The sequence below is a fragment of the Loxodonta africana genome, chromosome 3, assembly GCF_030014295.1.
Source record: "Loxodonta africana isolate mLoxAfr1 chromosome 3, mLoxAfr1.hap2, whole genome shotgun sequence".
Taxonomy (NCBI): Eukaryota; Metazoa; Chordata; class Mammalia; order Proboscidea; family Elephantidae; genus Loxodonta; species Loxodonta africana.
The window spans coordinates 197,014,282-197,025,439 of record NC_087344.1 but is presented as its reverse complement, the minus strand read 5'-3'; the positions used below and the strand labels follow the sequence as shown (position 1 = coordinate 197,025,439).

Sequence of the window (11,158 nt, the reverse complement as noted above, 5' to 3'; positions counted from 1 at the left end):
TTTATCTAGCCCTGGCCTGCAGCCTGCTCTGTGATTGGTATGCTCCTTGCAGAAATTGGTCAATAGGCTATGCAAATGAAGAGACTATAGCATACTATGCAAAGGAAATATCTGTGGCTTACGGAGAGGGGATTGGTCAGTTCTTGATCCTTGTGGAAGGGCCATGCCTTGAAATTTACAAGGAGTTTGCTTATATATGCAGCCAACCCCACAGAGATTGGAAGAGGCAGGAAGCAGACGGAAGCAGAAGGAAGAAAGAAGAGAGAAGAAGCAGAGAGAGTGGAGGCAAGGCACCTCCTAAAAGAGCCGTAACGCAGGTAAAGTGTTGTAATGCTGAAGAAATGACAGGCCCTGAATGGACCCCATGGCAGAGTTGGCAATGATGGCAGGGAGATTGAAGGCAGAGAGGCCTGTCCTGAGGGAGCTGAGAAGAAGCCTGTCTTCAGGTGGCCAAGAGAAACCTGTCCTGAGGGGCCAAGAGAAGTATGCATAGCTGAGAGGGGTCATACACAGCAGAAAGAAGGGCCTGCTTGTTTGCATGGCCAAGGGAAGCTGAGAGAGCTGTCTTGCACCGAACAAGGGAGGGATGTGTTCTCCACTTCAGGGGAGCCTTCCTGATCCTGATCCTGATCCTGATCCTGATCCTGATCCTGATCCTGATCCTGATCCTGATCCTGATCCTGATCCTGAGTTGTAGCCTATTGATCCCGACCCAGAACTGTACCCTGTTACTTCCTTAATAAAAAATTTAACTGTAAGCATGGTCTGTGTGGCCATTGCAACAGATTATTGAACCCAGAAGAGAAATAGGGAGTGCCATGGAAGGGACGGCTGGGTACCAGAATTGGTAAAAAGGTTGGTGAGTGGCGGTACACCTAACCTCTAACTCTTAGGGATCAGCCTTGGGCTGACCTCGATTCCCATTATCCCTCCTGAAGTTAGATAAGTTCTGACAGTACTGCTATCCATTTACAGTACTATAAGGGAAGAAGAGGCACCTCTGTGTGCTTCCAGATCTGCCATCTAGTCCGCCTACTCTTACCATCTTTCTGTGTCTTTGAAGGTCCATGAAGATAGTTATGTTGTTTCTGAGCATTAATATGCTTTTAAAAAGAAATTTAGTATATTTTACCTACCAGTTACATATGTTTGGAAGAAAAGAGATTTAATGCAAATTCAAAAAGTCTTTTTGATTATAAATTTCTACATATATTACAGCATAGTTTCTATAGTTTCTAGAGGGGAAATAATTCCTATTGCTTCTTCTTGCACATGTATAAAGGAATAAAGGAACATGTAGCTTAATAAACTTAGACTGTTAAAAATTATCCAATCAAAAGTACTAAAATGATTAACCTGAAATTGAGGGATTATTTTGTTATGGATAGAGAATCGATTTAGGAACAGAAAGATAAATGGGTCCTTCTCTTCAGAGATGTGTAAAAATATGGATTTCTCGGGGATACTGTCAGGCTAGGCCTTAAGAATGATCTAGTCCAGCAATCTTTATAGCGTGTTCTGCAGACCCATGGTGGTTTCCAAGAGCCTTTCAGGGGGTCTTCAAAGTCAAAGCTATTTTCATAATAATAATAAAGAAAAAACTATTGCTGTCAAGTCCATTCTGAAACATGGTGACCCTATGTGTTACAGAGTAGAACTGCTCTGTAGAGTTTTTTTGGCTGTAGTCTTTACAAAAGCAGGTCACTAGGCCTTTTCTGTGGTGCCACCTTTCATAATAATATCCTGTAGTTGTTGAATTGATTCCGACTCATAACGACCCTATAGGACAGCGTAGAACTGCCCCCTAGGGTTTATAAAGCTATCATCTTTACGGAAGCAGACTGCCACATCTTTCTCCCGCAGAGCAGCTGGTGGGTTCCGACCACTCACCTTTCAGTTAGCAGCTGAGTGCTTAACCACTGTGGCACCAGAGCTCCTTTTCATACTCGTACTAAGAGTTTATTTGCCTTTTCACTGGGCTGACACTTGCATTGGTGGTACAAAAGCAATGCGGGTTTGGAGAAAAGGTGCTGGCTCCTTAGCACAATTTGAGGCAGTGATGCCAAAATGTATTCTTCACCATAACCCACTCAAAGAAAAAAAAAAAAAAGAATTCCTTGATAATTCCTTGATGACGTAGTAAAATTAGTTTTTAAAAACCTCAAGTATACGTCTTTTTAATATGGTGACGGGGATGGAATGGGAAGTATGCACTTCTGCTCCACACTGAAATATGATGGCTGTCTCGAGGGAAGGCACTTGTGTGATTGTTAGAGTTCTGAGCTAAACAGGCTGCTCTGTCCATGGAACTCCATTTTGAATTGGAAGAGTGACTGACAAACAATGGTTATTTGAACTTGGGTATTTAGCAGACATTTTCTCAAAAATGAAGTTAGTCTTCCACTTCAAGGAAAAAATCTGGCAGTAATTATTGCCAATGACAAAATGCAAGCATTCAAATGAATTTGGGAAAATTAGAACTCTGGAAAATTTGTGTTTGTGACTGTGATCTTAATGGCTTCCCAGTAATTAAAGACTTTTCCAACGACATGGGTGGTCATATTAACAAATGTGATTCTTAAAATATCGTATATCATGAAACGGTGCCGACATTTGGAACATCTACATAACATCGTGAACCAATATTTTCAAGATGATCAATGCATACGTAGAAGATCCATTTAAAGTCTAAGAAGGACCAATAGATTTTAATGTAACAGAGTTAAAACATTCACTAATGTGGTTTCAGATTTCATATTACAACTAATGTTTATGAAGCAACCTCTTAACAAGTTTTGGTGTCACATCGAAGAAGAACATCCATAATTATCTGAAAAGAATCTTAAAGTTCTCCTTTTTTCAGCTATGTCTCTGTGTGGGGCCTGATTTTCTTTGTAAAGTTCAGCTGAAACAACATATCACAACAGATCCCATGCAAAAGCAGCTATGAAAATCCAACTGCCTTCTACCAAACAAAAACATGAAACAAAGCCACTCTTCTCACATTTTTTGCTTTGAAAGATAGTTATTTTTCGTAGAAATATGCTGTTTATGTTGATGGATTTATAATTGTCATTTTCAGTGAATTAATGAATGAATATTGTAAGCATTTCTCAATTTTAATTGCTAATATGGAAAATATCAATGAATATAACCCACATAAATGTGAGTATGCTCTTTGAGGACTTCAGTAAGTTTTAAAGTATGAGGTGTCCTAAAACCAAAATGTTTGAGAACTGCTGATCTATCCAGACACTTCAACAAGTTAGTCACTGTCATCAAGAAGAGTTTTGAAAAGAAGAAATTTAGGCTGCACTTATCTAAAACAGGAGTCCCTGAGTGGCGCAAATGATTAAGTGCCCAGCTCCTAACTGAAAGGCTGGTGCTCTGTCCTACCCAGAGAGACCTCAGAAGAAAGGCCTAGCGACCTACTTCAGAAATGTCACAGCCATGAAAACCAAATGGAGTGCAGTTCTACTCTGCAACACACGGACTCACCAGGAGTCAGACTCCACAGCAATTTTTTTTTTTTTAATCTACTTTGCAACCCATGGAGTTGTAGACATTGCCTCATGTGTGCTGGGGGGAGCAGAGGATCATCCCTGATTGAGAGCTGCTGCACTAAATCACCTCTGTTTCTTCCCTTTAAATCACTAGGTTCTGGTCTGGGTGGCAGAAGGAAATGTCTGGTCTACGGGAGCAGGATTATGCTATAATCCTAAGAGAGAACACGCAATTACAGTTAAACTCTGATTATCATTTTGAGCAAATTTATTTATATTAACCTATCTCCATTATTCTAACAAAACTCTGGAACAAATTGTAAAGCTATGCATATGTGCAGGACAGAAAGAAGAAAAACAGATGAGTTGGATTTATTGGGGTGGTTAAACAATATTGTGGGTAAATTGTTTACTTTTATTTGGCATGAGCCTTTGTGGGCTCAGGCTTCCGGTGGCCAGACAAGTCCCTCAGCTCCATGACTAGGTGTCCCAGAAGAACTTTCACCTCCTGTACCTGTTTGAGAAGCATGCCCATCTGGTGATGCAGGTGGGGGTCCGGCACCACCAGATGAGAACATAAACATGGGTTCTCAGAAGAAGAGGTGGTTAGAGGAGCCTGAGGTCCTGGGGGTTCCATAGAAGCAGTTTCTGAAGCAGCTGGCTTCTGAGGATCTGAAGTCAAGGTGGGGGATGCAGCAGAGCTGGAGAGTCCTGGATTATGGGGCAGAAGGCACAAAAAGGATGAAAGCTGACTCTGGGACTACCCTTATCTCCCGGCTCAATCTTTTTTTGTTGTTTGTTTTTTGTGCTTTAATTGAAAGTTTACAAATCAAGTCAGTCTGTCATACAAAAATTTATATACACCTTGCTATGTACTCCTAGACGCTTTCCCCCTAATGAGACAGCACACTCCTTCTCTCCAACCTTTATTGCCTATGTCTATTCAGCCAGCTTCTGTCCCCCCTGCCTTCTCATCTCCCCTCCAGACAGGAGCTGCTCACATAGTCTCGTGTGTCTACTTGAGCCAAGAAGCTCACTCCTCACCAGTATCATTTTCTGCCTTATAGTCTATACTCCAATCCCTGTCTGAAGAGTTGGCTTTGGGAATGGTTCCTGTCTTGGGCTAACAGAAGATCTGGGGACCATGACCTCTGGGGTCCTTCTAGTCTCAGTCAGACCATTAAGTCTGGTCTTTTTACGAGAATTTGTCCCTGCTCAATCTTTCTTATCCTTTGAAAGTGGCTGGGGCCCAATGGCAATAAGGACTCGATGGCTCTAGTCTCTTTGCTGGTCCAAATTTGAATCTAAAGTTTGGCCACCTCTGCTTGGAAATCTCCAGTGATGAGGCCTCATCATTAGACAGTTACAGGTGTTAGCCAAATCCTCCTCTATCAAGGCAGAATCTTGTTCCCTGCAGCACAGGTATGGTAATATAAATGCCATTAGTTTCATTCCTGAGGATTCTAGCTTTCAGGTTTTTGAGGACACCTCTGCTGGCCACTTGAGTCAGCTCCTCTTCAGGACAAACCTCTTGAGTTCTATTATTTTTCATATGACACGGCTTCGATCCCCGCCCCCCCCCCCCATCGGCCTGAATACCTCCTCCAGGTATATTTTAGGTCAAGCGGATCCTAGAACTGAGCACAGACTCCAGACTATCCCTATCCTTGTTCTAGATTTTATTTCTCTAAGTGCCCAGAGATCGGGTTGGAAACATAATGTCTGGGGACAGTAGCTATGGAGCTGGCTCGGGGCTTCGTTTGGTGAAGTATGCACATGGCTCAAGGTGTAAGTTCTCTGTGCTTTTTTCCAGCTCCAGAGACTCTGCCTTATAGTTCCTGCCTTCTCCGCATCCCTTCCTAGCCTGCTCACACTGAACCCCAGTTGTGCACCCAACCGCCCTACCTCCCTTCACACGTATACATACACAGACAAACACACACCAGATAAAACACATACACAAACTCACCCTGCACCCTGATCTCCAACTGAAGGCTCTGTTTCAACACATGGTTGTCCTCAGTGGCTGCCTCACACCAATAGGATCCAGAGTGCGACTCTGAAGCTGTGGGGATCTTGAATTCTGAGGAGATGCCCCTGCTGCGCACTGTCCTGCCATCCTTGTAGAAGGAGAAGAAGAGGCGTGTGCCTGACCTCTGTGGGGGCAGCTTTGTCTGACAGCTCAGGGTCACCGGGCCCCCCTCTTGGGGCTCAGCCGAGGGTGTGGCAGTGAGAACTGGGATTGGAAACAGCTCTGGGAAGAGAGAGGTGAAAAAGAAGAGCTCAGCCAGTCTACATTCAGGTGGACCCATGATAGGTGAAGGACTCAAATCACACTTTCCTTTCTCTATTTCCTTCAGGAATAGGCTTTCTTAGGAAAGTTCCATTTGGATGTTTCAAGTTTTCACTTTTCAAATAGGCAATAAAAAAAAAAAAAAATCCAGAGACGGGAAAATCTGAGAATGGTCCAGACATCCAATCGGTAAGCACTGAGAAGCATATGTCTGGGCAGTAGGAAATGTGCTGGACTCAGAATGGGCTGATGACTTGAAAAGACAATGCTGAGGTTCTGCTCCTCCAGAAGCCCAACCTGGATATTTGATTCGGTTTCCAAATCCAAAATACAATCAACACAGAGTAATACATTTGTCTTGCAGTATACAATTTACAAAGCACTGTAGGAATGTAACTTAATTCTTGCCACTGCCTGTAGTGGAGTCTGCTCAGGCCCTCCATTCCACAGATGACAAAATAGAGACACAAAGGGGCTTTGCAAACAGCCTACAGTTGCTTTTTCTAAGTGGAAATGCTTGGACAAACAGCTAGGTCACCTGACTCTTAGGCTAATGCTGTTTAGTCTAGTTGAAGATTTTAAAACATTTAAACCATTAACCTGCTGCTTAAGCCTTCAAAGATCTTGTCACCTCCAGGCCAAAGAGGAACAATTTTGGGCTCAGTGTCTCTCCCCACCCACCTTTACCACCATGACACCGGCCCTAGCTCTCACCTTGGACTATGATGGCCACGGAAGATGCTGTTTCTGGGCTCCCAGGACCAGGACTGTTGAAGATGCCACTACAGTGGTAGTGTCCACTGTTTGCCTCTTGCACCACAGCGATGGAGAATTCTCTGTTAGGTCCAGGGGGACCCAAGGCTGATCCATCCCGGTAGAAGGTGACCTGGGTCAGTGGCCAATCTTGCCAGGCTCGGCAGCGAAGAATCAGTGAGTCCCCTTCAAACACAGGCCTGGATGGACCTTGGAGGATCAGCCAGTCTGTGGCCCAGAACAAGAGCTGAGTGTCACCTACTGCCTCCCTTGGGAACTCCCCAGTGCTACCCACAAACAGATCCCCCTAAACTCTTTCTGAGGTTCCCGGTTGAAGTGTGCAACAACTTCTATACTGCTTAGGACTGAGGCCACCCTAGCTACTGTGGGCTGAAGACAGGGAAGAAACTATATCTTCCCCTGGCCATTTCCTGGAGACACCTTCCTAAATGGGCTGTGGGCCTGAAAAGAGAGGTTTGGGGAACAGGAGAAGGAGCAGGCCACCACTGGTCAGCCCTGCCTAGGACCTCACCGTAGGACACAATCAGATGGAAGGGTTTACTGAAAGTGTAGCCCTTGATCTGGAAGCCATCTTCTTCTGGGTCAGTCAAGTCATCATCAGTGTGCCAGCTGCTGTCCTGGGTGCTGGCAGATTCAGGGGCTGTGGCTCCTTCACATTGTTGCATCTCAAGACTGGCAGCTGAATGGGGCATGGCTCAGGGAGGGAAAGAAAACAAAGCTGGGACTTGGAGAAAAAAAGACAAGGACTCCCCCTCCAGAAAGATTCCACCCTGTCCTGGGGGAATTATCACTTTTAGAGTGAGAGCGGGAAGACCCAAAAACTTTTTTCCAAAAGACATTATGGGTCTCACAGATGGATGGATTTGACCTTGGTTCCTTGGCATATTAGTACTCTCAGTGAATAGACCATGGTCTGGGGAATAGGGATGGAGCGGAGAATGGCAGAATGATGAATTCATCAGCATGACATCCAGCTGTTGGGGCCAAAGACAGGGTGACCCTAGAGCAGGCAGACATAGGACAGGAGGAAAAGGGAGATGATTCTAACATTCGTTAGGTGTTTAACATGAGCCAGAGACTGCTAGGCACTTTCACGTATTGTCTTATTTAATCTTCACAAGCTTTCCAGCTATGTGATTTCATCCCCATTTTATAGAGCTTAAAGAAAAAGGCTTAGAAAAGTAAATTAATTTACCCAACATTTAAAAATAGTGTAATAAATGGGGCAAGACAGTCAGGTGTGTCTGAGTCCAAAGTCAGTATTCTTTTTGCTTCACTGTTTAGACATGGTCTACTTTAACCCTTCAGACTTGCAGTACTTCAGACTTTCCTTGGGGGCTTTCTTCCAGATTCTCTCTTTCCCAAAACTGACTTGGGTCTTCAGCCTTGAATATGTTCTCTACCATATAGCTTTCAATAACTAACTGAGACTCTCCTCCTTTGTTGCTTCCCTGTCAGTTTTTCATTTTTCAAGCACCTCTACCTTGGTGTCTTCTATTCCTTGAACTTTTCCTGGCAGCAGTAGAGCTCCTTCCATGTCCTTGCCTCAATCCCAACCTTCTACTCCCAATATGTACTTTTTTTTTTTAAGAATTCTGTATCTCTAGGTTGAAATTCAGACTTACAGGTTTCTCACGACATCCGATTAACCTATATCTCCATGGCTGACCCAGGCAAGTTAAGTGATATTTTTCCCATTCCCTTATCTGCCTTAATCCCTTTCTTCCTCTTCTAGCCCTATGGCCACTTGACATGTGCACACTTCTTCCTTCTGTCCTTTCCTGCCCATACGCCTTTGTTCTCTTCCACCCCCAATGACCCAGAATTCTTTAACTTTGTAACTTCCCTTATCAAGGCCCCTCCCTACTTCCTAATTCTTATCACATCCGTACCAGCTGCTTTCTTTAGATTGTCTCTTGGCTCCCTTCACTACCCTGCTACCTCTTTTCACTTCCTCCACTGTCATTACCTGGACTCAACCTCCTCATCTCCTTTTTTTCCTTTTTTAAAATAAAATCTTGTCGGACTACTTCTACATACCAGGAACGTCCATTCAGTAAACCTTGGGTGGCAGGTATTATTAGTCTCATTTTACAAATGAGAAAACTGAAGCCCAGAGATATAAAAATTACTTTCCCAAAGTGGCGTAGAGCTAGTAAGTAGAAGAAGGGTTTGGAATCAGAGAATCTGATTCCAAACCTGGAGTTCTTGCCACAATACCATAGCTGTATTTTACTACAGTCACCTAGTCCTGTTTCTATGAGTTCAATAAAACAGTTCAACAAAATTATTAGGCAGGGACAATGCAGGTGCTGAGATTTCAAATATGAATAAGACAAGGTTAAAAACAAAACAAAATTTAAAAAATTATCCTGGCCACAAATAACAAAAGTTCAGTGGAAGACACAGACATACAAAATGATTATTCCAGCATGAGGAGAAAAGTAATAAGAAAGAAGGATTACAGGTAGCCATAGGAGCAAAGAGGAGGGTTCAAGAAAGTTTCCCTGGTGACAGTGTCAGGTATGCTGCTTTAAGGACACCTACAAGTTTGTAAGGAAGAAGGGAGTAGAGTCTTAGAGAGAACTCATTTCAGGCAGAAGTAGCAGTATGAGAAAAGCCTTGGTGACAGGTAAGTGTCTCTTGTATGAATGTGTAAATATAAGCAAGTCAGTATTATTAGAGCATAGATTTCAAGGCTCATAAGTTTGGAAGTAGAGGCTGAAGAGGTTAAACAGAGGCCAGCCAGGTCATGGTGGCCCTTGTGTACCATGACAAGGAGTTTGGGGTGTGAGATTTGAACTTTAGAAATCATTCTAGCTGCAGGGTGGAGAATTCAATTCGAGGACACAAGACTGAGACAGTAAGATTAGTTACGAAGTTACTTGTACTAGCCCAAGTCTGAGATGACAAGGGCTTTTTCTGGGATAGTATTAGTAATGATTCAGGGAAGAGAATTTTTGTCAAACTTGATGATTGATCATATGTAGGGATGGGAGAGAGGAGTCTAGGTTGCTTCCCAGATTTCTGTCCTGGATGCCTAGTGTATGCAGTGCCATGAACTGAGATCAGAAACAGTACAAGAAGAATTAGAAGAAGTGAGGTCCAGGAGGACAGATGAGTTTAGCTCTGATCGTATTGTACTGAGGTACCTGTGAGGCATTCAGGTAGATATGTCTTGTGGGAAGCTTGATGTTTGAAAGTAAAGCTCAAAAGCATGGCTAGGGTTGGAGATATGATTTGGCACTCTTAAGTATACGGTTATAGTAGTAAAAATTACACAGAGAAATAAGCAAACTAGGGAAGCTATATGAAGAAGGGAAGAGAGGCAAAGATGTAACTGTAGAGAACACCAGTTGTTTAAGGGGAAGAGAAGATAAGCCACCAAAGGGACCAGCTATCATATTCTTTACATTTAAATTCTCACTAAGCCTCTGGGAAAATTTACTCGCTTGAAGCCTAATCAGTGATTATTTAGAATAGTTATAGTTCCTGGGGAAAAAGTAACATTGGGTCTGCTATGTGTACATGGAGTATAAGGAGAAAATGGCTCCAGGGCAGCTGGAGAGTAGAGAAAGCCAAGAAAGAATAAGCTAATGACATTGCCTAATGAAGCAGAAAAGTCCAGCAGGATAAAAGCTAAAGAGTGTGTAATGGTCCAGTCAATATGGAGGTCATTGCACCCTAGGCAAAACTGATTCCAGTGGAAGCTGGATTGCAAGCATGGAGAAATGAGTGATAAGGGAGGAAGTGGAGATAGCGTGTGTTCACTACTCTTTCAAGAAACTTTTCTGAGAAAAGTAAGAAAAGATCTGAGATTGTAGCTAGATAGGGTATCATAGAGGGGACTTTTGGGATAGAGAAGGCTGAAAGAGTTTTATCGTTGTAGTCACCCAACACTGCCTATCGAACTCCCTTTGCGTCCTTCCTCTGTACTCCTTCAGAGGGCCAAAATTCGTCCATATTTTTTTTCCATTACATCATTTCCCCAAAGTCAGGCATATCTCCATTCTCACACCAACATTCAAACATTTTACTTACCCAGTAGCATCGGGGCTGCCCAGAACATAACAAGGAAAAAGTAGAGGGCCCAGGCCATGAGAACACAGTCCAGCTTCATAGTGACTGTGTTTGGGTCTACTGCAACGTCCAATGCACTGATTTTCTTTAATGTGAAACCTCTCAAATTAGAAAAGAGGAAGTAAATCTAACTGTCTCATCTTGCATCGGAGGCCTGTTTTCAAGTTTGTAATTGGCTTTCATCATTCAGATTTGATCAGGTTGGTTCCAGTGTCATCTACATCCTTAGGTTATGGATAAAATGATAAAACGCCAATTGTTCAAGAATTCCCTCACAGAGCTCAGAGATCCTTCAAAGCCTGTAATTGTCTGGTGTCCAGCTGACCTTCACATACACTCAGGGAAAGGTCAGTGCAATAACCCTCCATTTCACTAGTGGGGCAACTGAGGATAAGAGGTGGGTGGAACATTTGTTGGAAGCTACACAGAAAATCACAGAGTGATGATGAGAACTCAGGTGTCCTGTCCAATCCAGCTCCAAACCCCACATGTTTCTAGTGAGCAAAAT

The 11,158-nt window shown here is 43.3% G+C and overlaps 1 protein-coding gene across 1 annotated transcript; it reads right to left on the bottom strand.

The window, feature by feature from the left end:
- Nucleotides 1–3,567: 3,567 nt before the first annotated feature.
- FCRLA (Fc receptor like A) lies at nt 3,568–10,752 on the bottom strand. The gene is made up of 5 exons (XM_010594905.3): nt 10,612–10,752; nt 7,082–7,264; nt 6,511–6,777; nt 5,473–5,757; nt 3,568–4,214 (listed from the first exon to the last, which is right to left on the bottom strand). Exons 1-5 carry the CDS (start codon nt 10,688–10,690, stop codon nt 3,919–3,921), a joined length of 1,110 nt encoding a protein of 369 aa, XP_010593207.1. The 5' UTR covers nt 10,691–10,752; the 3' UTR covers nt 3,568–3,918.
- Nucleotides 10,753–11,158: the final 406 nt, after the last annotated feature.